General features: G+C 47.1%; 1 protein-coding gene across 1 annotated transcript in view; it reads right to left on the bottom strand.

Moving 5' to 3' along the window:
• DRC7 (dynein regulatory complex subunit 7) overlaps positions 1–15,142 on the bottom strand; it is a 40,350-nt gene extending 25,208 nt beyond the window's left edge. The window contains exons 1-5 of the mRNA XM_055000656.1: positions 15,119–15,142; positions 10,096–10,286; positions 7,211–7,385; positions 3,466–3,591; positions 1,280–1,474 (exon numbers count right to left, since the gene is read on the bottom strand). Of these exons, the coding sequence (XP_054856631.1) occupies positions 1,280–1,474; positions 3,466–3,591; positions 7,211–7,385; positions 10,096–10,271 (672 nt within the window). The 5' untranslated portion in view covers positions 10,272–10,286; positions 15,119–15,142. The remainder of the gene's footprint in view (positions 1–1,279; positions 1,475–3,465; positions 3,592–7,210; positions 7,386–10,095; positions 10,287–15,118) is intronic.
• Positions 15,143–16,385: the final 1,243 nt, after the last annotated feature.

The following is a 16,385-nucleotide window of genomic DNA, read 5'->3' as shown; positions in this document are numbered from 1 at the left end:
GTTATTATTATGTTTTCACTGTTGCCCATCTCAGAGCAGCGACTGATGTGTAAAACCAGTCTCTCCCCACCACATGTAATTCCTTGTGGGCACCACGGTAATAAATAACGATCTGATTCGGTAGCCCTGGTCCCATGGCATAACTTCGGGGGTAAAGAGTTTGAGGAGAGGAGTACAGAGTGGCCCATAGAATCCCTTTCGCCTCAGCCCAGGGACCTTGTCCAAGTTGAGAAGCAGCTGCAAACACAAGAGTAGCCCTCTTGCAGATGTCCCTATAAATACTGGTGTCATTTGATCAACAAAATGAAAACACTGGGTATTTATTGTGCTGGAACGATGACTTCATATTTGAGTCAGCCACAGGTGGCCACTATCCATTCCGCTGCATATCTTAGCATCTGTATTACTCTCTTGAAAAATAAAGCATCCTTTGCTGCCCCCTAGTGGGCCTGGCTGTTATCTGCTGAGAAATTAACAGGACAGGGTAGGCAAGTTTCCCCTGAACTCTGAGAGCCAAGCTACAAGTGACGCCTGACACAGGGTGGACACTTGTCAGCTTCCCTCAAGTTTTGATGGGAAATGTAGGCATCCTGGTCTTGCAGCTTGGCTCTTCGACTGCTGTCCAATGGACTTTTCAACTTTCACTTGTCCAACATTCTGCCAAGCTGCCTACATTTCCCATCAAAACTTGAGGGAAGCTGACAAGGGTCCAACCTGTGTCAGGCATGACGTGTAGTTTGGCTCTGAGTCAAGGGGCAGGAAAGCCCCTGCACTCTGGCCACTCAAAGCCCTCCCACCAGGGGTCATTTTGTAGAAAAAAAAGCTGGAGGGACTCATTAGCATAACTCATTAGCATATGCCACACCCCTTGCCATCACCAGAAGTGTGTCATTAGCATAGCTGATTTGCATATGCCGCACCCCCTGACATCACCTATTCTGGCTGTTTTGGACCCAATCCTGGCCATTCAGAGCCGAAATTGGGCCCAAAATGGCAAAAAGGGGCTGAAAATGGCTGAAAAGGCGCCCAAAATCATCAGGATCGGGCCACTGCTGAGTGGGAGAGTGATCTACCACCCATCAGAGGCCCGATCCAGGCCGCTTTGTCCTCAATCCAGGCCGAAACGGGCCCAAAATGGCTGAGAGTCAGCTGGGCGGGGCCGCCTGACATGGGACCTCTTTGGGGAACTGCAAGAACTGCGTTCCTGTGCGTTGCCCCTCAAAATGAGCCCTGCCTCCCACCCTTTTTTGTTCCAGCTCTAAGCCAACAGAGCTCTGACCTCTTCTTCCTTCTGTAAGAGCGGGCACTCCTCTCTGGTCTCATCCATCATACATATCTCCCGGGTGGCATAACCATTCACACAGTAGGCATCGTAACCTGCGCCAATCAGTAAAGAGCACAGGAGGTTGCTGAAGTCAAAGCAGTTCCCTCTTTGGTACCGAAGGATCGTGGTTGGGGAGTACAGGTAACTCGGCTACAGAGAAAAGACAAACAATTCTGTTAAATTCACCTCCCTGCCAACAACTCTCTCCAATCTTTCTCAATTCAACTTGCAAGGAAAACCTGGGGGATAAGCAGAGCTCATTTCGAGGGGGAACGCACAGGAACGCAGTTCCGGCAGTTCCCCAAAGATGTCACGTGTCAGGTGGCCCCGTCCACCTGACTCTCGGCTATTATGGGCCCGTTTCAGCCTGGATTGGGGCCGAAACAGCCGGATCGGGCCTCTGACGGGTGGTGGATCACTCTCCCACTCAGCAGTGTCCTGATCCTGACCATTTTGGGCCCCTTTTCGGCCATTTTCATCCCCCTTTTGCCATTTTGGGCCCAATTTCAACCCTGAATGGCTAGGACTGGGTCCAAAACAGCCAGGATAGGTGATGTCAGGGGGTGTGGCACACGCAAATCAGTTATGCCAATGACACACTTCTGGTGATGGCAAGGGGCGTGGCATATGCTAATGAGTTATACTAATGAGTTATGCTAATGAGTTCCTCCAGCTCTTTTTCTACGAAATGACCTCTGGGGATAAGAATGTTAGAACTGTCATGTTGGATCTCATCTCATCCACCACCCTGTGCCCTGATAAGGGTAAATAAATGCTTTGGGTGGGAGAGAAAAGTATTATTACTTTGTACCCTGCTGTTCCTCCAAGGAGCTCCAAAAGGCATACCTGGCTCTCCCCTCCTCCATTTTATCCTCCCAACAACCCTCTGAGGTAGGCTAGGCCGAGGACAAGCGATTGGCCCAAGCCCACCCAATGAGCTTCACAGCTGAAAGGGGGTTTGAACTTGAATGTCCCCAGAACGGGGCCTCTACGTTAACCAATACACAACACTAGACTGCATGGGTGACCCAAAATCTACACACACACAAAACCCCTCTGCCACCCTTCATGTGAAGTGGACTGCTCTAATAGGTCAACCAAAGTTCATTTTTTGCTTCATACAAGCATGTTGTTCAGGGACTCATAGTCTAGATCCACCACTACAGGTGTAAGGTCTAGTTTGAACTTTGGCGAGTACATTTCCCTGGTTTACAAGTCTCCAGGTCTGGTGGCTCCTGCTGGGATGACTCGTTGCTTGTTAAAGAGTTTCTGCTATCAGTTCAGACCGTTAGAACTGTGGACCTATAGAAGACACTTACAGTGTCGCAACCTGATTGCCCCCTACTACTTTCATCAAGCGCCACAAAACTGGGCCCTTTATTTCTGCAGATGAAGCCTTTGGTGGGCGCCTTGTGCAGAAGACCGTGGGTGACTTGGGGAGGGTTGGCCTCTTGTTCCCAGTCCAGAATATTCGTTTCCCTGTCTGCTGTCCTGGTACTAAACAAGAAAGGGAAGTTGAAGCTGCCGCGAAATTCTGTTTTTGGGCTCCTGGACAGTCAACAGACCGCTTCTAATTCTGGGCAGGAGGCTGAGCTTGCACTTGCACAGGGCAAGCCCATAATAATCTAGAACACACAGAGTCTCTCTCTACACAAGACCTCTTACACAAGGATGCTGAAGTGAAGGGAGATGCCGTGTTAGCCAGGAAGCCTAATTCAAAAGACAAAGACAAAGGCTCTGTCAGTTTCACCTCTCTAGAGCTGGCAGAGATTGTTCCTCAGAGGGTTTGTTAATTTCATCTTAGCCTCCTGGAAGGCTCTGTCAATTTCACCTCCCCTTCCAGAAGAGAAGATGAAATAAACAGACCCTCTGAGGAGCAACCTCTGAGCGCTCTACGGAGGTGAAACTGACAGAGCCTTTGGATCTGTTCTTTTAAACTACGATTCCAGGCTAACATTGTGTCTCTCTTCACTTGAGCGTCCTCATGTAAGAGGTCTCATGTTTGGAAACTTTCCTGTTGTGTTCTCTGTCCTTCAGAGAACTTTTTCAACGTTTGTGGGGAGCAGGAGTTTACTCAAGTCAGAAAAAGCAATAAAGGGATTTTGCTGTCGATGAGAGTTTGATGAGGCCCCATACTTTACCGGTGCAATAGGAGAGGGAAGAGGCTCCATGGTTAGGTAGTCCGACACAAAACGGGCACAGCTATCCCAGTCATACAGCTCGGAGTAGGGGAGCAGGGTTGGGCGAACTGTAGTGCTCACGAATTTCTGCAAGAAAATGTTGTTGGGTTACTGGGTAGGTTAAGGAAGGTCTTTGGGCTTCAGCAGAGAAAGCTTTAAACACAAATTTATCTGTCCAGATGGAAGGCAGTTGTGTTGGACTACAGACACAGAATCCAAAACACAACAGCAACATAATACCTTCTAATTAAAGGACACCAGAATTTCACAAAACCAGGTGCAAGCTTTCAAGGTCCCCCAAACTCTTCACCAGGCTGGATGTTCAGTGCAAAAAATTGTGCCGGTGTGTGTGGGGAAGGGGGGGAATGTTGTTCAGGGCAGAATGGAAAAGTCTCAAGTCTGCAGTTTATAGAGTCTGAAAATGAAATCCAGAAGCTGCCTTAAGGAATATTGCTGAAAAATCAAAAAAGCAGGGGTGGTCCTAGCAGATGGGCATCTGCCCTGGGCCACACTTGAGGGGGACCCAACTGCCCGCAGCTCCACCCACTCAAAGAAGGGGGGGGAGAAAAAGAATAACAAGCTCCTGTTGCCACTTGCACCTGCCCCATTTGGGGCTCAGGAAGCTGACTTCCGGAGGCAGCTGTGGCTCCATCCACATCACACCGGGCGAGGGCAGCTCCTTGCTTGACCCTGGGGTGGCAATGGGGGGCTATGATTCTGGGGTCCTATCCTGGACTTTTGCCCATGGCCCAGAATCACTAAGACCACCCATGATGGTACGATATGGGGCCTTATGGCCACATCAATGTACGTTATTCTATAGAATCTGGGTGAGGCAAGGGGTGAGGTGGGGGTTTATAAGAGTCTGGATGGGAGAGGCGAAGGAGCAATCGCTCTACTGCTGATAAGCCAATTACAGTGCAATCCTAAATTACTCCAGTCTAAACCCAATGGGCTTAGACTGGAGTAACTTTCCTTAGGACTGCACTGTTTATGTTTCCCGTAATGCAAGCATTTGTCTCCCAGAAAGCACAGGCTTGGGTTTTTTTAAATCGATAGTGGATGTGTATATACCTTCGAACACCAACACATTTGCTATTGGTGTGTGTGTGTCATCCTAAGTCAAGCTTGGCTTTTGTTCAAATAAATGAACAGACAGCATAAACAAGGTGAGTGTCGGGTGAACATGAGGAAGGAGGCAAGTGAAACAAACTCAGCATTTCAAAGGAGGGAAAGCTCAAATAGGGAAGAAAAGGAAGCTAAACCAGGGTGTGGCGCCTACTGAGGATATCTGACCAAGGCCGATTCCACACGGCTTACCTGAAGCCAGGACGTTGCGGAACATTGCGGATCATGCTGGAAAAAATGTGGAAGATCACGTTTTCTCACGCAAAACTCGCGCAATGGGAAAACGCAATCTTCCGCGTTTTTTCCGGCATGATCCGCAGTGTTCCGCAACGTCCCGGCTTCAGGTAAGCCGTGTGGAATCGGCCCAGGCTGCCTATGCAAGAGAAAAAAAAGTTGATATGTCCCTGGTTTGATTTCTAGGATTATTGGCCTCTTTCTCAGGGTCTTAAAAACTAAAAACCATGAGCAAGAAGGCAGGTTCAGGCTATCTTCCACAGGGTCTATCCACAGCATTCTCTCCCAGGAGTTCTCAAGATTAAACCACTCCTTTCCCCAGCGTGTTTTTCCCAGGCGCAACACTGGTCTCCCTCTCTGGGGATGTCCCCTTGTCCAATAGTGTGAGGGAAACGTCTATATAGTCAATCGCGCTAGCGTAACAGGAAGACATGTATTAAGAACCCCTTGATTTATCATACTTCCTCCCATGTGGATTGTACAAATTAAATGAGGACGGTAGCTCTAGAAACTTCAAACTGGCCTTACTAATTAGGGAATCTAGCGAATAACAATCTAATAGCGAAGCTGGGTCAGCAACCTGGGCATTGAAGTCAGTTTGAAGTTAAAAGTACCCAGGGCTTTTTTTCAGCAGGAACGTGGTGGAACGGAGTTCCGGCACCTCTTGAAAATGGTCACATGGCCGATGGCCCCGCCCCCTGATCTCCAGACAGAGGGGTGTTTAGATCGCATGGCGCGGAGGGCGATCTAAACTCCCCTCTGTCTGGAGATCGGGGGGTGGGGCCATTGGCCATGTGACCATTTTCGCCGAGGGCAATTTAAACTTTAAAAAACTCCCCCCTTGTTCCAGCTGACCCAAAGTGACGTCATTGTGCGGTCCTGAGTTCCACCATTGAGTTCTACCACCTCTGTTCCCAGAAAAAAAGCCCCGAAAGTACCTGAGCCAATCCTAGCATTACAGTCCTCACCTAAGATAGCCAGGGGAGTGGGACATTAAATCCTCTAGGGTGGTAAACAGTTGGCCCCATAATTTTCCTTTATCCTGAACCTTAGAACATTTTCATGATATATAAACATTAACACACAGGAGGGAGCCTATATATTGGCCCTTGAGTGATACTATCTGCATATAATTTGAGCAAGTACTTTAAATAGCTTGACTTTCCACCTTCAAGTCGACCGTGACTAGCACTGCCAGGCCACCACTACCCCGCCTTTAGGTCCCCTTGACTATCTGGCCAATTAGGGGGAAAGTGACTGGGTCTTGGGGAGAGGTTATGGCTCAGTGGAAGAGCCTCTCTTTGGTACATAGAAGGTCCCAGGTCCAATCATACAGCATCTGCAGTTAAAAGGACCAGGCAGGTGATGGGAAAGACCACTGCCTGAGACACTGGAGAGCTGAGGAGACCATATTGACCTCGATGGACCGATGGTCTGAAACAGTGTAAGGCGACTTTGTGTGTGTTCATGTGTCGGGGGGGGGGGTGTCAGGTAGGTGGCAGAGATCAGGAGCTAGAGTGTTGCTGTGAGGAGCTGCCCAGAATTAGCATGGCCAACGCTGGAAAGCTGGGAGACCTGGAAAGACCAGAGGATAGGTGCAGACTAAGATTCTCTCTACACGAGACCTCTTACAAGAGGATGCTCAAGTGTAGGGAGACACAATGTTAGCTGGGAAGCGTAGTTTAAATTTCACCTCTCTACAGGAGGGCAGTTTTAAAAGACAGACACAGCAGAGATCACTCCTCAGAGGATTTGTTAATTTCATCTTCACCTCTGGGAAGGGGAGGTGAAATTGACAGAGCCTTCCTGGAGGCGAAGATGAAATTAACAAATCCTCTGAGGAACAATGTCTGCTGGCTCTGTCTTTTTAAACTACTCACCAGTAGAGAGATGACATTTAAACTATACTTCCCGGCTAACATTGCACCTCCCTACACTTGAGCATCCTCGTGTAAGAGGTTTCACATACAGAGACTCTTAGATAGGGGCTGAGACCCTTCCTGTAACTTATATCCTGCAAAGAGCTGGAGTGAGACTTTCTCTCTGCAGGAGACCCGAGTGTGGGGGGCCTCGTGCTGCCAGGCATACACTCCTTTGGGCCTCCTTCGTTCCTGCACCCCCAAATGAGTCCACACAGGGGGTTCCTGGGCTGCTTGTTCCTTTGGCTCTTGCAGGAGGTCTTCCCTTGGAGGAGAGGGTCTGGTGAGGATCATGGGCCTCCTCAACTTTGAGGAGTCTTCGTTTTCTCCCAAGGAGTCTTCCTACCAAAAGGAGGCTGCTTCCAGTTAGATCCTGCCCACAGACAAACATACAAACAGGGGAAGTCAACAGTCCCTCTACTTACTTCCACACTGCATTCATTCACAGGGTGCAGGAAGAGCGGCTCGCGGTCAGGGCAGAGGTGCGCATATTGCCGCCAAAAATTGTCAGCCACTTGCAGTAGCAGCTGCTCCTTGGGGGAATTGGTCTTGTAGGATTCTGGCAAATTGGAGGTGTCGATGGAACTCCAGTCAAATTCACTAGGGGCAGAAGACGCAGAAGGGTTGGGCAAGAGGGAGACAAAAAGATAGCGGATGGAGGTACATCAAATCTTGTAGAGCGGCAGGGCAGCTTCGGAAGGGCCACTCACTGCATTCAGTACAGAAGTGCCCTTTCCTGGGCCGATTCCAGACGGCCCTCTGCAATCCGAAACGTCGCGCGTTGTCGCGCGTTGTCGCGTTTTCTTGCGCGAGTTTTGCACAAGATCGCGCAAAACTCGCACGAGAAAACCCGATATTTTGCGTTTTCTGCGCGATGACGCGCAACAACGCAAAACGTTTTGGATTGCAGAGGGCCGTCTGGAATCGGCCCTGTATAAGGTGGCCTTTGAAAAGCTGCTTCTGCAGGTCTGCTGTAAAAGCCACCTGTGGACAGCAGGGATTGGCTAGTATCTGTAACACCACAAGGATGATATATGAATGAATTTTATTGTAACGGTCATTAGACCAGCGATATAGATAAAATCAGGACATAAAGCAAGATAAAATACATTGTATAAAATTCATATACTTCAAGTAAGATATAAAAGCACGGCGGTTTCCACACAGCTTACCTTTTGCCGGGATGCAGCGTGTTCTCGCGCGAAATCGCACCAGGAAGCCGCCGTTATCGTGCGATTTTGCACGAGATCACGCTGTTATCGCGCGATTTTGCTCAAGATCACGCTGTTATCGCGTGATTTTGTGCGAGAACACGCTGCATCCCGGCAAAAGGTAAGCCGTGTGGAAACGGCCCACCTGTCCCATTATAGTAATATAAAAGGTAAGCTTAATAAAGTCCTGAATGAATGTTATTGACACTATATCCCCCTAATATAAAAGCGGTATTAGGCAGAGGTCTTTAAAACTTAATCAGGGTGAGAGAGATCCCTCATAACCCTTCCGGTGTTTGGTGGTCTATTTTGTTGCGCAATCACTTGGGCGCAAAACTTAGCTGCCATCCTGGTGACAACTGGATTTTTGTCAACCAGTCACTTTGCCAAGGATGTGTTATCCTCCGATCCCGATAACAGGAGAAGAATTGTCGAATCTCTAATCCTTTTATGGAGGGGACAGCAAAAAAAAAACATATGTTCCAGTGTTTCCACCTCTCCAAGAGGACCCCCACAAATCCTTTGATCATAAGGTATCTTCTTATATCTCCCTGCCATTACCTGGGATGGCATGGCATCACATCTTGCTAGAGGAAAAGCCCTCCTATAGGACGGGAATTCTTTTAGATATTGGGCCATATTCATATGGTATCTGGATTCCTCAGATGCCCTAAATTTAGGATTTTGTATCATGTCTTGCTGATACTCAGTAACACACACCCTTTATTTGCAATTTTGCAACATCAAAACTTTGGGACAGCAGAGCTTCAAGAGAGAAACCCATCTTTTAAAACTTATTCTCAGTTAGATGTAGCCACTTTGGCTGATAGCCATCCCGAGTTATTAAACGGAAAAGGCCTTTCGGATTCTTACGTATCCTAAGCCATAGGCAAGCCGAGGCCAGAAAAATTCTTGCCTTCATTCTCATTTGTCCCTTTTCTAATCGGAGTAGGGAATTGGGCACCCCGGATGGAATTTGTAAGATGGATCGGAGAAATTTGGATTGAATTTTCTCCAGAGAATGTAAATCATGATCTGAGATGCCCCAAAAGGTGCCATAAACAAGGATATGTACACCCACAGAGTCCCTGGAGAAGTTTTGCAACCATTTTTAAAATGGTTATCTTTTTAATAAACCAAAAACTATTACAAATCCATGTTAAGGTGGTGGTGGAGAGCGCCCTCAAGTCAGAGTTGACTTATGGCGACCCCTGGTGGGGGTTTCATGGCAAGAGACTAACAGAGGTGGTTTGCCATTGCCTGCCCCTGCAACTCTGGTCTTGACTGGAGGTCTCCCATCCAATTACAGACCAAGATCAGGCTCACCTGGGCTATCCAGGTTAGGGCAAATGTTAAAAAACACCAGAAAGCAGAGGCCACATGCATCAAGAAGGACCAGAAAAAAACTAACTCAACACACTCAACAACATATTGTAGACATGTCATGTAAACTACAAAGGAAGCCAGGCTCACACCTGCTCTGTCATGTCTGCTTTCAGATACCTAAACAGGCTACCCCTGCCTTTCACTTGTAGCAGTGCCAAACTCCTCTTTTCTCTCTCCCACCATCAATAAAGTCTTTTGTAGACTACAATAATGTGCAGCCTGCACTTTCCCCCCAATAACTTCACAATGAAAAGGGCTAGAGATGCTTACTTTTTCTTCCCAGTTTTTTTTTTCAAAAGCACTTTGGTGACATGGGGGATGGGAACCATAGGGGGCAGGGCAAGGAAAGTGATGTTTGGGAACTGCAAGGTGCACAGCTTCCTGTCCACATGACTTTCAAAGGTGCTTTGCTGAAGTCCTCCCCCCAAAAGTCATACCAAATCAAATTTGAGGAAGATCACAGCAAAGGCAGGAGGGGGGTGCTCAGAAACTATATTATTAGAGGACAACATTGTACAGCTGTTCCCCAATGCAGCACTCTGTAACAAAACTAAGGTGAAGTAAAACATCCATGTGGAAGCAGCCTTTGATAGCACTGCAAGATCTTTTGATCGGCTCTGGTCTTCTGAAACCAGAGCTAAACTAGAAAAGGCGGCGGGCCAAGAATAGTGCAGCCATTTATACATTCACACACACGGGCATGCATGCCTTACTAGACAACTTCAGGAATGTGGACTTGGATCTGTGACAATTTGTCCTCCAAGTCGTGGACCTCTTCCTTGAGATTAAAGGAACTAAGTTCTTCTTCCTCTTCCTCTTCTTCCTCTTCTTCCTCCAGTTTCTCAAGGATTTTCTGCTCCTTGCTTTCTATTCTGCTGCTGCTTTCCATTCTGCTGCTGTGGAGCTGTAGAGGAACAGGGTGGTTTAAGAACAAAGAGCAATTCAAAGCAATTACTTCTTTTAGAAAAAGTTTACTGTCATTCCCTTCAAAAAACTAAAAGTCACGTTAGGGGACAAGTCAGAGTTTTGCAAAACAATAATCAGTGGAAGACTTGCAGCTTCGACAAAAGACAAGGTTTCAAAAGCATCAGAATATTGATATAATTACAACTACCACCACCACCCTCTCCCAGAATTGAAAAATGTTGATAATGTATCGCAGAGATAAGCTCAGGAGGCAGCGAAGATTTTTGTGCTTTTGAATTAAGCAACATCAAGATGTCTTCTACTTTAAGATCCAGAGGAGTTAGTTGTGTTAATCTGTAGTAGCAAAATAGTAGAGTCCAGTAGCACTTTTAAGACTAATCAACTTTATTGTAGCATAAGCTTTCGAGAACTACAGCTCTCTTCGTCAGATGTATCTGACGAAGAGAGCTGTGGATCTCGAAAGCTTATGTTACAATAAAGTTGGTTAGTCTTAAAGGTGCTACTGGACTCTTTCTTTACCATTCTTCTACTTTAAGATTACCTTGTTGCTGGCATTGTCATTTAATTTGAACTCTGGGTCCTATTGCATTGGTCATTGGATGTTCTATACTGTATATTTCCCCCTTCCTTCTGTACTCTGTAATCTACAATGAGACTTTGTGAGAAAGGTAGACTATCAATAAATTAAACAAAAGAAAAAATGAATTAAAATATAGTGGTCTACGGAGGGACACTGTAGCCTGGACAGATACAGTGCAACAGCTGTGTTATATCCAGAGATGCGTGGAGGCAGCCTCAGGGCCAAGCTACAAGTGACAAATGGCACTTGAATGGCAAGTGGATTGAGTGGAGGGCAAGTGAACAGGGAGAAATACACTTGCTGTTCAAGTGTCATTCGTCACTTGTAGCTTGGCCCTCAGTTTGCTTCCACATGTGTGTTTGTGTGATTCTCCATTTTGATCTCATTGCTGCTGCTCACATAAGGCTGTGGCAATGGAGCCTCCACACAGGGCAATCCCCTGTTCTTTCCTCTCCCAGTCCTCCTCCGCCTCTGCAGGGCTTTTTCCTGTTTGTTTCTAAAACATCAGTAGTTTGTATACGGCTGAAGTGTTAAAACATTACAGAGATATACCTACTATCTAATTTTTTTTTAAAGGACAGCAAAAAGCACACAAGCAAGGGAAAGGAATGGAAAGCGGGAGGCGAAACTCTTTTAGGAAAGCTGCACCAAAGCTCGGAAAATTGCAGTGCAGAGTCAAGGAATCCCTGGAAGAAGAATGTTGATGTGGTGTGGAAGCACCCGGCGTTGCAGTCCGGGGTGCGGAATGCAGAAGGAAACCTCTGTGTGGAAGCAAGATAAGGGGACAAAGGCATCTGACGAAGGGAGCTTCGACTCTCAAAAGCTTATACTCTGGAAATCTTGTTGATCCTTAAGGTGCTATGGATTCAAATCAGGGCAAAGGCTGTTGCTTCCGAGCAGCACATTTCACCGCATCTGTTTAGTGAATGTGTGCCTGTAGATCACACCAAAGATTCCTCTTACTGGCCAGTATGGCTTCAGTGGGCTGAACCCTTGGGTAGTTGCTCAGGGCTTACAGTTCCTGGAGGACTTCCGCTGCTGCCCAATCCTGGGCAGTGGGAATGATAGAGGCCACCCTCCTAACTTAATGATGGGCTGTACCCCTGCCCTCCAACAGTCAACAATGTCAAGAGAAAAAGGATCTGTGGGAAGGGGGGAAGGTGCAAGCATCGAGTCATTATGGGGAGATGTCTTGGGGGGGGGTGGCGGCTTGCCATTGCCTTCCCCAGTCATCTACACTTTACCCCCAGGAAACTGGGTACTCATTTTACCGACTTCGGAAGGATGGAAGGCTGAGTCAACCTTGAGCCGGCTACCTGAACCCGGCTTCCGCCAGGATCAAACTCAAGTCGTGAGCAGAGCTTGGGCTGCAGTACTGCAGCTTATCACTCTGTGCCATGGGGCTCCTTAGGAAGCGGGGGGCATAGTGTTCCTGCAATTAGCCTCTTGGGCAACTGAGTGGCTCTTTCTCCCCATCTGCCAAAAGAAGAAACAGTCACAACCATCTCTGCCACTCAGAAGCAGGGCAGCTGCCTGTTGCAGAAGGGAAAGAGAAGGTACCTCATCTCTCCAAAAGACTGGCAGGTCCATGTGGCCTGCAGATGGCAGAGGGGAGGTGCAGAGCAGGTCCAGTGAGTGGACTGAACCAGCCTTTGAGTCATGAACGAAGACTCCCTCTCCATATCTTCATGGCCTTATCCATCATGGTTGCTGTTAGAGAGGAGATTCCCACACTTTCAATAAACAACAGCAACGTTATTTTTGGTCAGCCTGCCCCACAGAGTTTGTTTTTGCACTCCACCAAGGTAACCAGTGACAATGGAGCCTCAAATATTCCCTTTATCTGAGATTGTTTGGGAGGAAGGAATGAAAATTATGCAGGAAGGTTAACGGTGTAATCCTAAACAGAGTTACTCCAGTCGAAGCCTATTGAAATCAATGGGCTTAGACTGGAGTAACTCTGCTTAGGATTGCACTGTAAGTCACTGAAATGTGCAGTTATGCAGGAAGAGCAAGTCCGAGAAATGTGCCTACCTCTTTTCCCAATTGAGCCCTGCCAGGAAGTGCCACGACGGAGCTGTTCCTTTGCACTACATTCTGGATGTAGAATGACAACACAGGACAGGACTGGCAATATGGGACTTTCACACTTACGCATCCACAGGCACATACTTAAGTTTGAGCCATTTCATCACTAGTCTCCCATTTTCTTTTTTTCACATAATTTTTATATCAAAAGGAACAGACAGTTATTATTCAAACGCACAAGGCAGACTGGCAAGGAATTGTCATGGGGAGGGGGGAATGATAAACTCTGGAAATTCACATACGTACTGATCTCTCCCTCTGGGATTCCAAAAGCAATCAAAGACATGAGCAGATGAAATTCCCTATCTCTCTTTAAACGACTCTCAACAGTTTATGCTTTCTAGACAAGCTGGTGGGGTTGGGCTTAATTTGCAAATCCCAGTTATCCTGCATTTCTGTAAAGTTCCTAGAGTGTGGTTTCCAGTCTCCAGGAGGAGGCCTGGAGATCTCCCAGAATTAAATTAATCTCTCCAGAAAACACAGATCAGTCCCCCTAGAGATAACGGTTGCTTTGGTGGGTAGACTCTATGAATTTGTACCCCACAGATGTCCCTCCATTCCCCAAATCCCACCATCCCTGAGCTCCACCCCCAAATCTCCAGGAATTTCCTACCCAGAGTTGGCAACCCTGCCATGGAGTATGCAGAGACCCTCTTCCACATGAGCTGCTGTAGCACAGCAGTTAAGTGGTTTGGCTGCTGAATCAGAACTCTACTGCTTCAAATCCCACTACTGCCATAAGCTCAGTAAGTGGCCTTGAGTAAACCTCTCCTCACAGCCCCAGGTCCCTAGCTGTATTGTGGGGATAATAACAACACTAACTTGTTTACCGTACCATTCTGGGTGAGGCACTAATCTGTCTAGAAGAGCAGTATATAAGTGCAGTATTATTCTTATTTATTTGTTTACTTATTTTTTTGTTACATTTATAGTCCACCCTCCCCACAAACAGGCTCAGGGCAGATTACAATAACTGTTAAAAACACAATACCTTGTCTTTTACAAAAAAATACAATAAAATCGCGGATCATAATAAAATACAATAAAATCACGGATTATAAAATCAATTCAGCGACATAAAACTCTGCTCATAATTCCTATTATCCCAGAATGGATAATTCACCCTTCTCTACGATTCATCAGGAGAAGGGAGGGGTGGGCACGTAAGTTGGCATACGATTTGTTACCATTCCTATAAGGGGGCAAGCAACCGATATTGTCCCCCGCTGATAGGAGACAGGGTGGGAGGCTAGACGGATCTAGGGAAGTGGATTATTATTCCTTGTCTGTGTTTTGTTGCTTTTAAATTGACAAAAAACACCCAGTTTATTATTAGAGGGGCAAGCTGGGATCTCAAGAGGAATGGCAGCATGGACAGTGTGTGTGTGTGTGGGGGGGGATTTCAAATCTTCCTTCCAGAATGTCCCTCTCAATGACTCCATAAGCTCTCAGGGACTTAGAGCCAAGCTACAAGTGACGCCTGACACAGGTTGGACACTTGTCAGCTTCCCTCAAGTTTTGATGGGAAATGTAGGCGTCCTGGTTTTACAGCTTGGCTCTCCATTACAGCTGCAAGACCAGGATGCCTACATTTCCCATCAAAACTTGAGGGAAGCTGACAAGTGTCCAACCTGTGTCAGGCGTCACTTGTAGCTTAGCTCTTAGGCAGGCCAATTTCCTCTCCCCTGCCCCTCCCCACTGACTCCCAACTGCTTGCAATGTTTCCTGCCTTCTAGAACATGTTTAGTCCTCATCTGGCTGTTGCCTGTTTTTTAACTCCCCCCCCCTTCTGATTTATTTACAGTCATATTTTTCTAGGGAGTCCCCTGCATATGTAGAGAGACCAACATCCTGTCTATTTTGCCCCACAGCCTGTCTATTTTGCTATTTCACATTTAGCTGGCCCCTTCGATGCACACCACCAACTGATCTTTGAGAACATAACTGCTGGGAACATTCAGCATCTGAAATGGGAAGGGTGTTCGTCACACATGGAGTGGCGCATAGTGTTTCCCCCTTCCCTTTGTGGAGAACGGGACTATCAACAATGACTCACATCAATCCATATCTCCTGTTTCCCTTTCAGGGCCACACAAGCCGCCCCCACCCCCCCCATCAGCTTGCCCTTCCCTCTGTCTCACCTTCCCTGCCTTTTGCTCTCTATTCTCCAGCATCTGTTGATCTCCATCTCCTTGGCAACCGTCTTCTAGAGGCTGAGGCTTCTGGGAGTTGTAGTCTGTGTTTTCATCTGTTACAGGCAAGAAGTCCAGAGCTGTTCTTCCTTTGCCAGTGCCACTACCAGGGCTTTTTTTCAGTGGGAACATGGTGGAATGGAGTTCCAGCACCTCTTAAATATGGTCACATGGCTGGTGGCCCCACCCCCTGATCTCCAGACAGAGGGGAGTTTAGATTGCCCTCAGCGCTGCCAAGCGACATCGCGCAAAACTCGCTCGAGAAAACACGATCTTTCGCGGTTTTGCCGGCATGTTCCGCAACGTCCTGGCTTCAGGTAAGCTGTGCGGAATCGGCCAAAGTTTAAGAATTAAAAATAGTAGTTAAAGAAAAGGTTGCCACATTTCAATGCAGTTTGTACAAAGGCAACTCAGTAATGGTCTTAATTTTGAGGAGTCAGAAATGTTCGAATGCCTCAGTAGCCATTTTTTAAAGAATCTCTCTCTGGCTAGCTTGTGCTTTGGACAGTGAAAGAAGGTGTGGGATAGCACGAAAACTTCAGCTAAAGGGCAGTTGCAGAAACGTTGATCTGATGGTATCCTGAGGAAGCGGTCCTTCATCGGGGCTGTTGGCAATGCATTGCTACGTGCAACCATGTATGACAGTCTCAATTTTGGGACTACTAGCATGCTGAGGTAATGAGGCTGGTCCTTGAATTGTAAATATAAGATTTAGTTTTTCCTTATAGTTGTAACTTGTGACCAGTGCTTTTTTTCTAAAAAAAAGCATTTAGGGGTACTCTCAGTTTGACTCAAGAAAATCACCATTTTATAGTTCAAATCGGGAAAAATAAATGCAGTCAATGGACAAAATTACCTAGAACAGCTCACAATAACTTCCAGATTGGCATGAGGTTGTGTTCCCTAACATCTTCCCAGTTCCTCTGCTTGCTTTTGGTGTCCGTCGCCGGATGTCGTCCTTTCAAAAACCATGAATTTACATACACTGAAGGCTTAAACAAACTCAAAGGAGGGCGTATTGTCGAAGGCTTTCACGGCCGGAGAACGATGGTTGTTGGGGGTTTTCCGGGCTGTATTGCCGTGGTCTTGGCATTGTCGTTCCTGACGTTTCGCCAGCAGCTGTGGCTGGCATCTTCAGAGGTGTAGCACCAAAAGACAGAGATCTCTCAGTGTCACAGTGTGGAAAAGATGTAGGTCATTTGTATCTACTCAGGAG

Source organism: Eublepharis macularius, chromosome 16 (assembly GCF_028583425.1).
Source record: "Eublepharis macularius isolate TG4126 chromosome 16, MPM_Emac_v1.0, whole genome shotgun sequence".
NCBI classification, from domain to species: Eukaryota; Metazoa; Chordata; class Lepidosauria; order Squamata; family Eublepharidae; genus Eublepharis; species Eublepharis macularius.
This window is presented reverse-complemented; position numbering and strand designations above follow the sequence as displayed.